At 35.0% G+C, this 16,345-nt stretch overlaps 1 protein-coding gene across 1 annotated transcript; it reads left to right on the plus strand.

Moving 5' to 3' along the window:
* Nucleotides 1-23: 23 nt before the first annotated feature.
* On the plus strand, nt 24-15,234 carry LOC112571585. The gene is made up of 12 exons (XM_025250677.1): nt 24-495; nt 2,421-2,524; nt 3,698-3,839; nt 4,954-5,057; nt 7,128-7,184; nt 9,340-9,507; nt 10,883-11,013; nt 11,215-11,354; nt 11,836-11,920; nt 12,894-12,952; nt 13,703-13,801; nt 14,197-15,234. Exons 1-12 carry the CDS (start codon nt 325-327, stop codon nt 14,266-14,268), a joined length of 1,332 nt encoding a protein of 443 aa, XP_025106462.1. The 5' UTR covers nt 24-324; the 3' UTR covers nt 14,269-15,234.
* The last annotated feature ends 1,111 nt before the right edge of the window (nt 15,235-16,345 follow it).

A 16,345-nucleotide genomic window follows, 5' to 3' on the forward strand; every position in this document is an offset into this window, starting at 1 on the left:
AACAAGAGCGATCTTCAGGTTTCATTGAAAAAGCAATAAAATATTTGTCTTGCAATATTTACGGAATGTTACACTATGTTTTAATTTTCAAAGTCTAGAATTACTGTACTGCTAAATAATGACAACTTAATCTTAAAAGTTCACGATCTTTATGGTCAAACTGCATTCTGGGCTTAGAAGACGTTACCAACGAAACCCGAGGATGTAATGCCTTGCCGTTAGCATAAATTTTAATTGAAATATTATTAGAACTGAGTTATATATTTCAAAATCAAACATTGCTATCGGTAAGCAGCGGGAATTGTTTGGAGATTACATAAAAGAATGGTTTCGCGAAAGAACTGGAAAAAACTGTCGATTTTACTAGCAATAGTACTTGGAATTATTGTATGTAGCTATCTACATTTTGGAAAGGAGGAGAGTACACAGCTGCGGTCAAATAATTTTCAGTATGATGTTTGGCCACCATTTCTTATCTTATCCAACTACTCAAGGGTGAGTATTACGATATACAGCTTGGCTTGGCTAAGTTGAGGAACATTTAAAGGGAAAAGCAAGTCAAATACATGTAGTTATTTGGGTGTAAGTGCTGATGTTCAGAATTACGTACGTCTTATCAAAACTTATTGTTGCAAGCAATCTTTTACAGTCGCTTAAAAAAACACAGCTTCAGGACGATTCATGAATCCCACCATGTTTGCATACTTTTTTTTGCTAAAGGAAACAAGCTGAGGCTAATCTGTGATGTAGGCCTATTTCCTGGACAAACAAAATGTGCCAAATGATGCTGGAGCTGGAGTATTACCTGTTTTGCTGGGGACCATTTGACAAGAAAACTGTTAAACAATTGTGCCATGCTGTTAGCAATTTTGCTGACTGGCCAGGCCAACATTGACTTTAGCTTGCAACAAGGACAGCTTGCAATCTGTGGAAAATCATAGTTTATGAGAAGTGTAAACAGACTTTTCTTAGATGCATCCTGCCTTTGAAGAAGCAGGGTGCAGGTGAAGCACTTGTTTCATTTGTGTGTGAGAATCTATATAAATTCTAATCCCAGTGCAACCTGTCTCAGTGCAAGTCATGCTGAAGTAAGTGCGTTCCATTTTACAACGGCATTCTTCTACTTTTTTTTCACTCAGAGATCTCTGGCCTCAAAACTTCTTCCACATCAATTGCTATATATTGAAGTATGTGGCAGCTCCATTGAAACTCTGTTACTATTTGTAACATTATCTTTTATCATGGTAGTAATTTCTTCCAATTCATTTAACTTTTATCACTGTGCTTTTTTCATCACTGCACTGTCTTCAAATCCAGGATGCTAGTTGTTTTTTATAACCACACTTCCTACTCCGAAAATTGACTGTCAGCTCTCATCATAACCTTGAACTTCCTCAGACCTGTGATTTATCCAAAATTTGACTTGGGCATGATTAAGTATTTCTATATTTAAGCCCAACTTACCGTTTGGCATGCTTTTCCCTTTAAGTTTGGGATGTTTGAGCACAACTCTATGTTGATTCAACAGTTGACATAAAAAACAGGTGGAGCTAAGGAAACTAATGCTTGGGTGTGATTCCATTCAGCAGAACTGAGCAGATAGAATAGAGAGGAGTGGGGCATGGAGTTCTGTGTTGTTGCTGAACAGTGTTTAATAAACCAAGTGATAAGGCTATTTAAAGTTTTGTTTGTTTCAGTTAAAATTAGGCCCAGACTTATGCGGCAAAATTTGATGGTGACACAATGTAACTAGGAGATATGTGTTAGTAGCTATGAAAGTAACTTTTTAATGTCTCAGTTATTACTAGTATATCTCTCTAATAGCTTTTTTGAAAACTATCCAGCCAGTATTAGTAATTATTATTTCAATCATTTCTATTATTGTTAGTCTACTGCTCTCTATAGTTCTTCCTTTTTTTTTGTTATAATCCATATGAGATTATACTAATTATACTACACTTCAAGAATGAAAAGTAAACTTTTTTTTAAAATGTGAACGATTAGAAAATAGTCAATAATCTTTAAACAGTTTTTAGAACACAGAACTCTGAAAATGAAAGGCAAAATGATGCTTAGCTGAGAAAGAGAACCATTGTCTGCTGTGAATTTTCACGATTCACAGCATTTTTGCATGCTTATACATTTATATGGAAATTCATGAAAGAAAAGGTTAGGCTTTTGCAACTAATTGCAGTTATGTTTGCAAACATTTCAACATAATTCAGGTACTGCACACATAGTGATGAGCCAATATAAACTAGAAGACTTTGTTACCTTGTGGGTGGTCACATGGATGCATAATTCTCCAAAATGGTAGATATGGAATTAAAAACCAAATCTATTACTTGCAATCATTAAATTCTTTTAGACAATTGTGTTTTATTCGCCATGCAGAAGTGTTTTTTTTTTTAATTTTACAGACATGGCTTCAAAGTGCTTGTCTCTCATTCAAGACAGAATTTTCAGTTTCAAATCTCAAAAGCATCCTTTCCAGCTTGCAGAAGTCACCTGATTTAAACTGCAGGTAAAGAAATTGTTAAAAATTTATTTGTGGGCTTTTTTAACTGCCTTCTGTTGTGCGTCAGAAAGAAAGTGTAAAATTTGTTACTGGTGGCCTTAAAGCTAAGATGTGTGCCAGAAACAATATATAGCACCATTGGCAAAAGGTTTCAGGTGCAGTGTGTCTCAAGGCTTTGTTTTAGATCCCATTCTCTTTAGCTTGTTAAAATTGTTACACATGGCAGTGCTCTTCAGAAATATGTTGATGAGTCTGAATTGCCCCATAGTATCGTGTTGCTGACCAGTTTTGATGTTTGATTCATATTCAGATTTGCATCGTATATGTCCTTACTTGGAAGATCAATAATAAGCTGATGCTCAACACCAATAAAATGGAATATTGCATCCATACAGTTTTATCTCTGAAAAGTGCATCACTTCTGTGACTGCACTGATTACCTCTCTGTTCTATATGCTTCTGATAAAAATCATCTTTCACCTACAAATGGTACAGAATGGTGAAAGCAAAAATTTGACATCTTCCCCATCTGCATTTGATATTTGTTACTTGTTAAACTGCTCATGCATTATAAGTTGGCCATCCAGGCACATCATATTTATTTTTTCGGGGCAATTCACTACCCCTATTTCTTTCTTCACTACCCCTATTTCTATCATGAACTCTGTTGAGCAAGGGGCTCGTTGCCATCTCTGAAATGAAATTAAAAGGTTTCCTTTAATGCAGCCCCAGTATCATGGAATGCTCTCCTAGCCTGGTCAAGAACTGTCTGCTCATGAGCAGTTCAAGAGGTGTCTTAAAAGATACTTGTTCCACCTACCAGTCTACTAGTCTACCAGTTTAATTTGTATATATATGTGTGTGTCTAAATGTGCACATGCATGTGTGTTGCTTGGTGCAGGTAAGGTGTTGTCTGCATGTCTTAGGGTATGTGGGTGACACAGAGGAGTGTTTAATGCTTAACTGAATGTGAGATGGGCAATGACTCTGTTAATCATCAATGACAGCAAGTTTATTGTATACTTAGATTTTTGTTCCAGATATTTCTTTTTCTCACTGAGCTAAATCCCAAAAATTGTGTGTTTTTCATTTGGCCCCTCTAGCCTTTCATAGGAATAAAGTAAAATTCAGTTTTATATAAAGACTTATTTAGTACATTGATTACTGTATTTCTTTCAGCTTGTTTTTCAAAAAAGCCCATGCCTTGTACCATGTGGAGAAAAGAGACCATTCTTCTTTGTTACTTCCAAGGCCACTGCAAGAAAAAGTCAAAAAATGGCTTGGAAATAAAGAATCTTTATATCATGAAATTTATGATCAGGTAAAGTATAGATCTATTCAACTATGCAAAACTTTTATGTAATATCTTTCTCTGTAGTGACTGTTTTCTTTAGTGACTGCAGTGACTTTACTCAAGGATGCCTTTGCCAAATCATCATACTTATAGCGCTAGGTGATGAGTGCTGCTCTGACATTGGTAGATATGTACCAGACTATGACAGACATCATAGAGGTAAACTGTAATAATAATAGTCTCTTGTATATAGATCCTTATCCCTACCCTAAGGTCAAGCTCAAGGTGCTTCACAAAAATAAATAAATTTTTACAGCACAGTCTACAGAAAACTTGATATCCAGATTTTCAGCCCTGTGAACAGTCACCTGATAACAACTTTGCACCTTATTCCCTCAGAGCAGTTGCCATAGATCTTATTATTAGAGTTGAGGCCAAACGAACTGTATATGCACTTCACACTCTCTTCACTAACAATATAGTGCTAGTGGAAACACTGTAAGATGTATAACTGTTGAAGGCATGAGCCATTTACAAAGTAGGCTTTCTTGAATTATTGCCAAGTTTCTTTTCTTTAACTGTTGTCGTGATGGAAGTACTTTTTAAAATATACAACACTCAGGACCTGTTTTGATTCATAGTGTCAAAATCTCATATGAGCAGGGTGGATGTGTTTCTAAAGAATTTAAATTGGATATTTGGTGAAAGAAAGGTGTCATAGGGAAGTGAATGGGTGAAAAGACTAACAGTAAAGTGTACAATTAATAAACAACACTTGAGAAGATGCCTTCAGAAAGACTTCAGTGTACATCAAGCTCTTGGTTCTACTTATTTGAAAAATTAAAGAATAACATTACTTGAAATGTATGAGCGAATCTTCTGCATGAAATGAAATCTACCTCAAGAGACAGTAGCATTCTTGAGCTTCTTCTTTGCAATTTGTTGCTGATGGCAAAAAAATATGTAGTCAGGAAATAAGCATGAATAGGTCACTGATCATCTTGTATATGCTCTGCATGTATAATTCTGGAGGTTCATTACAGAAAACTATTGTGAAATATGACCTTTGTAAATAAGAATTGGGTACACATATTTCATGGATATGTTTGTCAGAATTGTATTTTTTTATATAATTATCTAGGAAGTAATACACATTGTCAATCGCTATACACGTGAACACACCATTTTCAACCCTCTGCGAGACAAAAGACCTGTCCAAGCTTTAGATCAGCCAGAATCGCTATAGTAAGTATAATACAATCATTTGAATTATTCATCCAACTTCCTACATCAGTTTAAAATGCAAGACAAAATCTTTGTCAAATATGAATGTATTGATGCATTGGCTTAGTAGAAGGTAAAATATTTTTGTGTGTGGTGTTTTAGATGATTGTTCTAAAATAGCACATTCAGTAAGTGGCATAAATGTTCTTGCCGCTACTCGACATGCACTTTTGCATGTATTAGGCTGTGTTCTATGCCTGCTAAAATCAATCATTTTGACACATAAAAATGGTAGAATAATTGGTCCCTAAGAAGATGCAACACCACAAAACTTTAGTTTCATATTCCTGAATGGAATAGTCTCCCCAAACTAGTGCAAATGACAGACGAAAAGAAAAGGGAAGATGCATTATTGCTTTATAAGCATGAAATTTAATTTGCAGAAGATATTTCTCACTCTGCAGATGTTAATTTTCACACTGACAAAGATCTTTAGGATTTTCCATTTCCACTACAGTGGATGAAGTTAGTAAACTCTGTATATTTACTTTCTTGTACATTAATTTAAACTGTATATGAGGAAATTGTATAGAGGAACTTCCTTTTGTGTATAATGTCAATTTCTCTATGAATGAATAAAATTAATGTCAAAGTCAAAGTCAACTAAATTTCATCACCCCACCTGGTTATGATCCTTTTGTTTAAATACCATGTAGAGAAGCTCGTGTATAAAAATATTTTGGGGAAGTCCAGTGGATCCACATAATTTTGTTTATTTACCTAAAAGGTGATTCAGGTGGGAACAGTTTATTTTTGCATAATTTTGAATAATAATCATAATCATAATTTTGTTTTATTTGCTTATAATATGTTTGTTATTTTTTTAAAAGGTAAGTGAATTCCCTGCATGCCAATGTAGCAACATTAGTATCGAGGTAATGGTTCCAAAGTGTTAATTAAACGAGAGAAAAAGGTGTTTGTCTCTTTCAATATTTATATAAATATCTAATAAATTGCTACTTGGATACAACAGGTAAAAGTATTAAATGTACACATTTTATATAAAAGCCATTTAAAAGTTTTAAATCATGCTGAAATGGAGTTTCAGCTGTTTTTCAGCTTGAGGAATGCAGTTCCTTCTGGCTCTGACGTGCATCTGTGCCATCTCTCTCCCACTCTTTTTTTTTTTAAGCTGCCCATATAGGTAAAGGACTTTTCAATGTTACACTGTCTGGTACAACAGGGTCTTGTCTCAACCTTGAGGACTTTGGGTCCCCCACTTTGTGACCAACTTGTGTGGAGGTGTTTACCACAGAGCTAGTCTTTTCATGTCTACTAGTATGTATGTGATAGTCTGCTAGGTCTTCAGCAATTGAGTCTATTGAGCTGTGTCCAGAATATATCTTCTTATAGGGTAAAAATGCGACCGTTGTTGTCACCACTAGTCTTAGCATCAAGATCTCCCATGAGGATGTTGGTGTCTCTGTGTACAATTCCAGTTTTGTTTTCAGTCCATTGTAAAACTGCTCTGTAGTTGCATCATTGCTGTCATTCATATGTGCACAGCACTGAATAGTAATCATTAATTTTCTTCTTAGTTGTTGAGGGATGTTGTAATTATTCTTGAGCCTGGGCTTTCTATCCAGCAAGCATTGTCTATTTTTTGGTTTTGTTGTTTGTTTGTTTTTGTTTTGTTTTTTTGACAGCATGATTTCTAAGCCTTGAATGTGTGGGGCATTTTCCTAGTGCCCTAAGTACAATAACATTTTTCTTATGGTGAGTTTTTTTCTATCCAGCCTTAAGTAATAATGGGGTCTGTGTAAATTATCACTAGTAACAAAGTCATTCAAGTGCAACAGTATTTGTGTATTTATATACAAGTGTTCATGCAGCATTTCATTTTTGTGTCAGATCTGTCTCTAAATCTATTTGGCAGAATTTAAACATATTCTGATACTTGTGATAGCTTGTGATAATAGAATATAGTGGCATCATAATAATAAAAAAGTACTGATCTGAAAAAGATTGTAGAAAATAATTAACAAAAATTAGAAAAAATATTGCCAGGGTTTATTTCTTTTTGCTTTTCAGCTTTTCTAAGCTTCTGAATGAAACAGGAATGGAATGTGATTTCTGCAATTACAAGGAGTAAGTAATAATAAATTATCTATTGACATATTTATGAATGCTGGATATATTAACAGTTATCAAGGCATTTCACTACATATTGAATGTGGATTTTTATTCTCAGGCTGAAAAAATAATGATTGACGGTGACAAATGGACTTTTTGTGAAGATGACTAGTGACTGCATAATTTCAGTGGCAAAAAAAAGGCAATAATAATAAAATTGAAATTTGTACCCAGATCTGAGAGTTGGCTATGTTGCAAATAAATTTTTATGCCATAAAGAAAACATATTTCCAACACATGTATGGGGTGAGTACCAGAGAGGGTGATATGAAACAGGGATATGATCCATGAACATGGGAAAAAATGTTCTGTAAAAAGTGCAGCAAGAGGCAGTGTTGGATAAAAATATAACAGGTCATGAGATAGCAAGTTGTGACTGGACATTAATTTTATGCAATTGAAAGACAACATTCTTTTTCTATACAACAAAATACAAAGAACATCATTTGAAGAGTTGATGCAGCGTGCCCTCAGTGATACATGCTTTGTCAAAAGTTTTTACCTAATACTTTAGTATTCTTTGTATCTAAGATGGTACATAAGGCAACCACTAGAGACCTTCATTTTTTTCTTTTTTCTGTCAACAGAAAGTTTAGCCATACCACTAACATCCCTGGCTTCTAGCAGACGATTTTTTCTAGCTTATTACTAAAACAAGACATGAGACAAGAAAACTTCCAGTTTATTCACATTTCAGATTAACTACTAAAGTGAGGCATGATACAAGAAAGCTTCCGGTTTATTCACATTCTTTGTTATGGCTTTCTGAGACTAACAGTGGATCACTTCGCAAAAGGCTAAGCATTGGTCTTGGCAGACAGGCATCGGTCCTTGGCCATACCATTCCAGGACAGTTTCTGGTCCTTTAATTCCCTTTCTACTGACCTATTCCATGTTTCTTGTGGTCGACCACACTTCCTCTTGCCATCAGCTGTCCATTGAGGGTTATTTTGGGTGGTGCCACTGGTTTCATTCTTTTGTGCACATTTCCATCTTTTTTTGAATTATGGTTGTCTTATTTGTCCAGCTGGCTCTTGTAAGGATTTATTCATTAGTGTGTTAGGCCAGAATATCTTGAAGATTTTCCTCAGATATTTGATTTGAATGGTCTCTAATTTCTGCCTGATTTTTGCTGATATCGTCTAGCACTCACTTCCATAGAGTAAGACCGAACGGACATTGCTTCTGAAGATTCTTAATTTTTTATTCCTCCTAAGAGCTTTGGATTTTCAAATTTCTTTTAGCATTGCTTTGATGAATCTGTGATTCACATCCTTTTCTGTATCTTCATCTGTTTTTGCTGGACTTCCACGGTATGTAAATTCTTGGACTTTCTCTAGTTCTTAGTTATCAGTTGTGATAGGTTCTGTTCACTTGGCATTCTGTCTCATTTCTTTTATTTTTCTCTGTGTTTACTTTAAGTCCTATTTTTGATGGAGTTTTAGTTATATTGTTGATCTTTCCTGCACCTCTTTGTGTTGGCTGGATAACAACAATGTTGTCAGTATAATCTATGTCTAAATCGAAGTGTCCAATAGATTCTTTGTCTTCTGTTGTTTGTCTCATAAGCCAGTCCATGGCCAGTATAAATAGGAACAGTGTCGGACACTAGTGGTGATGTTGAGGTTGTCATTAGCTGCTGTTGCTACAAACTACCTGGCAGTAAAAGTCTGTGTATAGTGCTTTTATTACATTTACTATTTCCAGTTATATTCCATAGTGATGCGTGATTTTTCATAATGACTTCGGTGTATGCTGTCAGATGCTTTCTCAAAGTGTTTTTACCTAATACAGTGGACTTAATAATAAGGATATTCCTTTTGTATTTTCAGATACAGTATCCTAATATTGCTGGTACATACTATGATAGATTTGATGCAGTGATCAATCTCGGTCTGATACTGAGAAAGGAGCTGTTGACCATATCAACCACAAGTTTGGAAGTAATTTTAGACAGCTAATAACTAATAATTGCTTCCTCAGTTAAAAACTTTGACTTGCAGTTTGGTATTAGACTGTTTAACATTTTTGGTCACTGAAACATGTTACAAATTGTTTTATGTTGATAATCATAAAGTAGCATGCTCACATCTGTTTGTGATTGTTTCAGATTTACTGCTGAGCATACCTTTCACAGAGTAGAGAGCACATATGCTTTCTCTGCATCTAATGTGTTTAAATTGGATCCTTTGCATGCCTTGTTTGCTTTAAAACAACATGATCCCCTCCATTGGTCCAAGGAGCAGTTTATAGACCTCATGCATCTGACACTGACTTGGTGAGTTATTTGCCATTCTCTGTGATATTCGGATATGGTGTATGGATTCAATCCTCAGGATTATGTTTTGGGGAAAAATCTAACCATAAGAATAGTTTTTAGTTGGTGTTTCTAGGTTAAGTAGATTTGTTCTAAACAATCGTGCTAGAAATTTAGCCAAATATCATTCAATGTATAAAAAGAGAGGGAAAAAATCAAAATATTGATTTCAATCAAAGCTTAGACTGGAGTCTATTGTTATTGTGCTAGTGGACTACAATTGCCTTTCACCACATTTTTCTAGCAATTTTAGTTTTGTTACTTTAAGACATAAAGAAAAAGGATTTTCATAAGGTAAATCGATTGCCTCTTTAAAGTTGAAGAAATTGAACAGAGGTGGGCTGTAGGCAGGAACAGAGCAATTCTGGAGCATAACATCTTTCTTGGGCAAAAGGATGGGAGGGTATTAGAATGAAGGATAAGCAGATCTTCAAAACGTTTCAGGTAAAAAAAATTACCATAGTAAAAATTTTGGCTAATTTAGACTGTTTCGCTACCTACCATCAGACATTATTTGTTATTGTGCCTGAACCATATCTAGACGGCAGTGATAATGGATCATCAGGTTCATAAATGATTAAAAACAAAAATATAAAAATAAAATACACTCCACAAGAATCTTAAATCTTGATTAAAATTAGTTTTCTATAGATCAGTCAGTGTCAACTCATGGTTAACTTTGAGCTGTTCCAGCAATATTAATATGCAATTTGAGTACTTGATGAACTGACTGGCAGCTTGAGTACAGACCATTCTTTGAAACTGGCAAGGTCACATTTGTCCATTGATCCAAAACTCAGAAACAGAGCCTTATAAAAAAAATATCTGGGATGTATCCAACCTCACAAAAATCATGCTATGTAATTACAACTGAGAAAAGTGAATAGTGGATGTGACAGTCTGCTGATAATAGCTGCACTAATAAAATCCTCGGCATGTTACCATGTCTGATTGTTTGCCTTTTTGTGTGTTTAGGTTTGCTTGTGGCTTTGTTTGTCTGTGAGTAAATTGAGACTTCTATAAAATGAAGGTTGTTCTCAAAGGGATTTCTTATCAGATCACTCAACAAAAGCTCAAACTCTTCAGCATCATATAGATGAAGGAATCTCTCACCAAATCTGCTCAGAATAGGAAATCGCTAAGAGAACCAGTGTCTTATAAAGTGACTTTTATATGTGTTAAGGCAAAAGGTACAGTTTTTTAGAAGTTGAAGTTGCTGAAACCCTTGTGGAATTGCCTCTGTGAATCTATAATATTGATAAATTACAGAAATTTCTTTTTAGATGTTTATGATTATTAAATATACGCAAAATAATACCATGTGTCCCTTTTCTAGGTATCGTAAGGCACATTCAGTATTTCCTCAAGCCCAGTATCCTTCATTGATTTGGGATGTTCTTCCAAAATGTGGAGCAAGTCAGGTTCATCCACATATGCATGGATTTTTAGACTCAAGACAGTATCATGGTATGTATCCACTGGTATTTCAGTAATTGCGGTTAAACCATCATCAGAACAGAAGACTCATGCCATCTCCCATTGTAGAGCACATCCTGCAGGACTGCAAAAGCCTCCAACTCTTGCATAGATATGGATCTTGATACTATGTATTGTGCCATTCATAAGTGTTGTGGAGTTTAATATATTATGCCTTTCTTTTATCTGTAGGAGTGGTAGAGGCATGGAGAATGGCTGCTGAGGACTACTATGTGCATAGAGGAACAAATTTTTATACTGACATGGCAGCTGTTGCCTCAGGGCTTGGACTGGCTGTAACCTATAAATCTGCTATTGCATTTGCTAGCCTGGTAAGTATAGGGTGTCAAATGGTGATTTCACACCTGAATATAGAACATATTTGGCAAGTGACATTGCATTAGGAAGACTTGCAGACACTACTACATGAACTGCTGGTTATATGCCTATGTAAGAGAGAAAGAAGGTGAAGGCATTCCTCACATTTTGCCCATAGACGCTTGCACGCATACACATTTCACAGTTCACTGCTTGAATGCATTGCCAAACCCAAACACATGCACATTTACACTACACACACTGCCCATAGTGACAAAGGAAATGCATTGAACATGTGCCACAGCAGAGTTCAGAGAGGCATAGACATGAAATCCATACCAAGATAACGTCATGGTTTTGATCATCCCAAACACATATGGTGAACAAGCATGGCCTAGAGGGTCTATGAAACATTACTCTTGGATCTTTAAATCAAACAGAACAAATATACAAATACCCAAGAAATGCAAAGGTGGTGTTTCAATTTTATTCAAGGTACCACGAAAAGATCATGAGGTTGTCATTATGTCCTCTTCAGCAGGAACAGATTTTTTTGAACTGATCTACTTCGTTTTAAGAGGTAAGAATTCTTAAGTTATTTCTTTAACACAAACAGCTGTGAAAGCTTCTTATGCTGCTGTCAAAGTAGACAATGTGTTTTGCTCTACTAAGGTTCCATCATCTGTGGCTTTGCTTAAGATTCATAACTTTTTGATCCTATTTATTCAGAAATTCAGCATCTGCCTGTGTGCCATATGTATCATTCTTGTACACAGATTCAGGTGTGCCTTCTTGTGCTTTTGCTAAAAAAACTTAACCTGAAAATCCATGACATTTTCCATCCTCACCATGCTACCCTGTATGTCATTCTCACCAACAAGCAGAAACCATTATTGCCCCAGGTAAAGCTTTCTTTGAAGGCTGTAGGAGTAGAACTTGGTCAACTAGAATTTCATTATCTCCTACCTGCTCCACTTAGGCTATCCTGTTTCTTAGATTAATTTTAAGGTTACATTTTTTTTTTATCTGTAAAGTTGACCTTTATTCTCTAACATCTACAGTTCTGTCTTTACTGCCAGGGACATTTTACTGATATGTCCCATCCTCAGCAGGTCTGCCACAAGTTTTTTTCTGTTTTTTTGTTGTTTTTGTTGTTGTTGTTGTTTAGATACATTCCACTGACACAAAATTTCCCTGATTACCTTTACAGTAGAAACTGGCCAATTTCGGAAGATATTTCTCACTTTTCATTATGGAAAACAAAGTATATGAACAATTCTACATCAGTAACTTACTTCGGGAAGAACAATGGCTATGTGATGTGGCAGAGAATGGCACATTGCAGTTTACCATTTTCCTACCTTTTAGATGGCAAAAATAAATAAAACCTTTCAATCAAAATTTACAGCATTTGATTTTCAGTTGACTTTGCAGATGCCTTATACTTAAGTGGGTTTTATATGAAGAAACAAGAAGTTTTTTTCAGCATTTAGATTATCTGATTGTTTACATGAGTTTATCTGCTTTTTATTTTGTTAATATATTTCTTGCAGCTTTTATTGATGACCTTGGCAAGTTCTGCTACTCTATGGGCTTAGCATATCCAGCAATGGTGAGAATAATGCACTGGCCAGTATTTATCATTATTTATAACATACTTAGCATGAAATGAGAATTTGCAATCCACAAGATGGATGAACATTTTACATGCTTATATATGTATCTACATGAATATTTCTGTTTGATTAATCCAGATATTAATTCAGTATCTTAGACATAATAATAACCTTATTGAATGGTTTTTAGTCCAGTGATATTTTTTTCTCAGCTGTCATTTGACATTGTTCAGTTAAGCATAAATCTTGTAATAAAGCTCAAGAATAAGTAGAAACATTTAATTTTAAAATTTTGATTTTATGATTTGGTGAAACTGCTGACCCACCAGTAGGAGAGAATTTCTTGTATCATTTTCAAATTTCTTCCTGCTGCTCCTAATTACTCTAATATAGCATTGATCTATTTCTATTTTGTTCAGTGCTACATTCTCTATTCGTGATGAAATGTTCAGTGCAGCTTCAATCACTCGCTACTGTGATGATGTTTTATTTGACACCGCTATTTCATATTGCTATACATGTATAACAAGCTGTTGTGTAGTTTTTGCTTACTATCATTTTTAAGTGTCAGGGTAAATACATAAGATCCAGAGAACAGAAATAAAAGTACAGCTTCCATTTTAACTCTTGTAATACAGTTTGCACCACTATATGCCAACCTCTTCGTAGCTACATTTGAGTTGTATTGATTTGTCCTTGTTGCATGAGAATACAAGACTCATTTGGTCTTTTGTCTGATCATTCAGGATGATAAAAAGGCTCAAATTCCAGCTTATGCCCGCATCATTACAAGAGGTGCTGTTACTGAAATAAGAGCAGACATTAGCTCCTTAGAACTTTTCACAGTGAGTAATTGGCAGTGCAGTGCTGCGATTTAGGTTTTTGCTTGAATAAGCATTTCTGGTGGCGGAAAAGGGCAGTAATTTTCATAGGTGGGATATATGCATGTCTGGACTACTAGACTAATGGGTATCTCTTTCTTTCTGTCTTATATTAAGTGATATTTGTATATCACAGCATAAGATCAAAACACAAGTGCTGGTTGGGAAAGATAAATTCTTTTTTTTTAAAGTTTGCTCTTACCGAAAGAGGGAACTCTATGGCTTATTGGTATTAAACACTATGGTTGTGTCATCTGGTAAAGTTCCAGAAGAAATTGTTTGTACTGGAGTTAATAGAAATTTGTTTAAGCATTAAAACAGATGATTTATTTCTCACTAATGTTGTGCTTCTTTTGCAGGCTACAAATGTCAACATTGACCCATTCAAGGTGATTCATTTTGTGAAAAACTCAGTTCTTAAAAGAAGCTAATTTGTAAAAATCTGGCTTATGGCAAAGACCATTTTTTTGGTTTCAGTATCAAAGACTTTTTTACCACTATCTTCTTAGACTGTATAAAGTTAGATGTGTGCTAATTTATTTGTTCCTAGTTAAAATGCTTGTTGAAGGCTAACCCAAGTGAAGCACTACATTAAACTCAAAGTTGCTTGATCTGTTTCAGACATTTTATGTAAATATGCATAGAACACAACATATGTCATTGCTTGCTGTGCAAAATGGTTCGGCTGCTGGAGTGCAAAACACTATGCAAAAAAATAACTTGTTCCCAACAGGCTGCCATACTACTACAGGTTCTTCCTTGTATAAATAGAACATGTCATTACATAATTTTTTACTATAATAACATTTTCTTCTATGAATACAGCATGTGAAAATGGAAGCACCTGCATAATTATCAGATTAAACAATTTGCCACCAGGAGTACCTGGGGTACTCTCTGACACACCATAGCCATGAATCTACATAACTAGCAGTCATATTTTGCATTCCAGATCTAAAAGCATAATTTTACAAGGGTCTGTAATAAAAGGGAAAAAATTAAATAGAGACATTGCAATCATTAACTGCATCAGTAAAATTAATCAAATGCTTCATTTGGTACTTGGTTTAGCCTTTAAATGCAAAATAAATTATTCTCTGGTACCTTAATATTGACTGTAAAATAGATCTGTTCACCATAGCAGTTTGCCTACATTTTTAGGAACTCTGGATCTGCATGTTATACTTGTGAAAATGTGAGCTGTGTGTTGGTTACATGGGCCAGCTGCTAAGGCTATCTATATTTATAAATCTTCAATTATTATTTTAACATGACAATCTTCTGGTTATGTGCTACAAACACATAAGTGTACATGGATCTATATGTAGTATATTGTATAGATGTACACATTTAAGATATTAAATTGTGGAAGTGTTGGTGATACTTTTATAATGCAATTGAAAGTTCTTATTGATTCATGGAAGAAACTTGAATGTGTCTGGATTAATGGGGACAAGCATGTGAAATTGTACTGTATAAATTTTTACTGTCAACTACAAAAACTTGAGGTGCTGAACATCCACACCTCTTTCCACATTCCAATTAATGAGGATGGCTAATGAGAAAGTAATTTCAGAAATGGAAGTCACCAGGAATTGACAACATCCCAGCAAATCTTGTTCAGGCCAGTGGAATCAATAATCCAAATCCTCACACCAATCTGCAAGAAAATTTAGAAAACAGCCGATGGCCTACAGGATAGTGCTATCAAGCAGATATTTGATTTCAGAATAAAAGTCCGTAAACAGTTTTGGGTTGTAACGAAGAAGGTGGTCGTAATCGCTCTTACTAAAGAGGTTTTGATATTTCGGTAGTATTCTAATTCAAGGTAATAACCATTAAGAGAATGGAAAAGAAGAGAAACAGAAAGGAAATAATAATAAAGCGAACTTACAGCACCATATCCTGGCTCATGACACATTACAAAACACGTACACGAGTGTACGCAACATAACGTGCAAAACTGATGTCATTAATAAATTTTATGATTGAAAAGAGTGAGAAGGAAGCTGTTTTCACAGAGGAAAAGAGCATTTTCTGTCTTATAATTATCTTATACCGCAATGGCTGTCCCCACCCCTGGAAAAAAAGTCATTTATTTCATTTTGAAAATATTCCCTTCGCATCATTTGATTAAATGTAAATCTGAATGAGCTCATTTATATATACAGTATATACTCACTAGTGACCCATGACTTCCACTGCTAAAGTAATTGTTAAAGCATATTATACTTATACACGTTAGTAAACATGTGCAATGATGTTATACAACAATGGGGTGGCCCCTTCACGGCCAACGTTAATAAAACCAAGTAGCGACCCATGATATTCTCATTAATGCAGAACGTTATAATCCTACTTATAGGTTCCCAGTCACTTAATCCCCAGACACTTCATTTCCGACACTTAACCCCCTAGACTTTTAATCCCTAAGCACTTCATCCCCAGACACTTAATCCCTAAACTAAATCCTTAACTAAAAAAATTATGAAGTGAGCGAAAAATTTA

This window comes from Pomacea canaliculata, linkage group LG9 (genome assembly GCF_003073045.1).
Source record: "Pomacea canaliculata isolate SZHN2017 linkage group LG9, ASM307304v1, whole genome shotgun sequence".
Taxonomy (NCBI): domain Eukaryota; kingdom Metazoa; phylum Mollusca; class Gastropoda; order Architaenioglossa; family Ampullariidae; genus Pomacea; species Pomacea canaliculata.

Excerpts from the sequence above, each read along its gene's own strand:
- LOC112571585 (XM_025250677.1), top strand. The coding sequence starts at position 325 with ATGGTTTCGCGAAAGAACTGGAAAAAACTGTCGATTTTACTAGCAATA. Across the intron at positions 2,525-3,697 it reads TCACCTGATTTAAACTGCAG|CTTGTTTTTCAAAAAAGCCC; the intron begins GTAAAGAAATTG and ends TATTTCTTTCAG. Across the intron at positions 11,921-12,893 it reads GATCTACTTCGTTTTAAGAG|CTTTTATTGATGACCTTGGC; the intron begins GTAAGAATTCTT and ends TATTTCTTGCAG.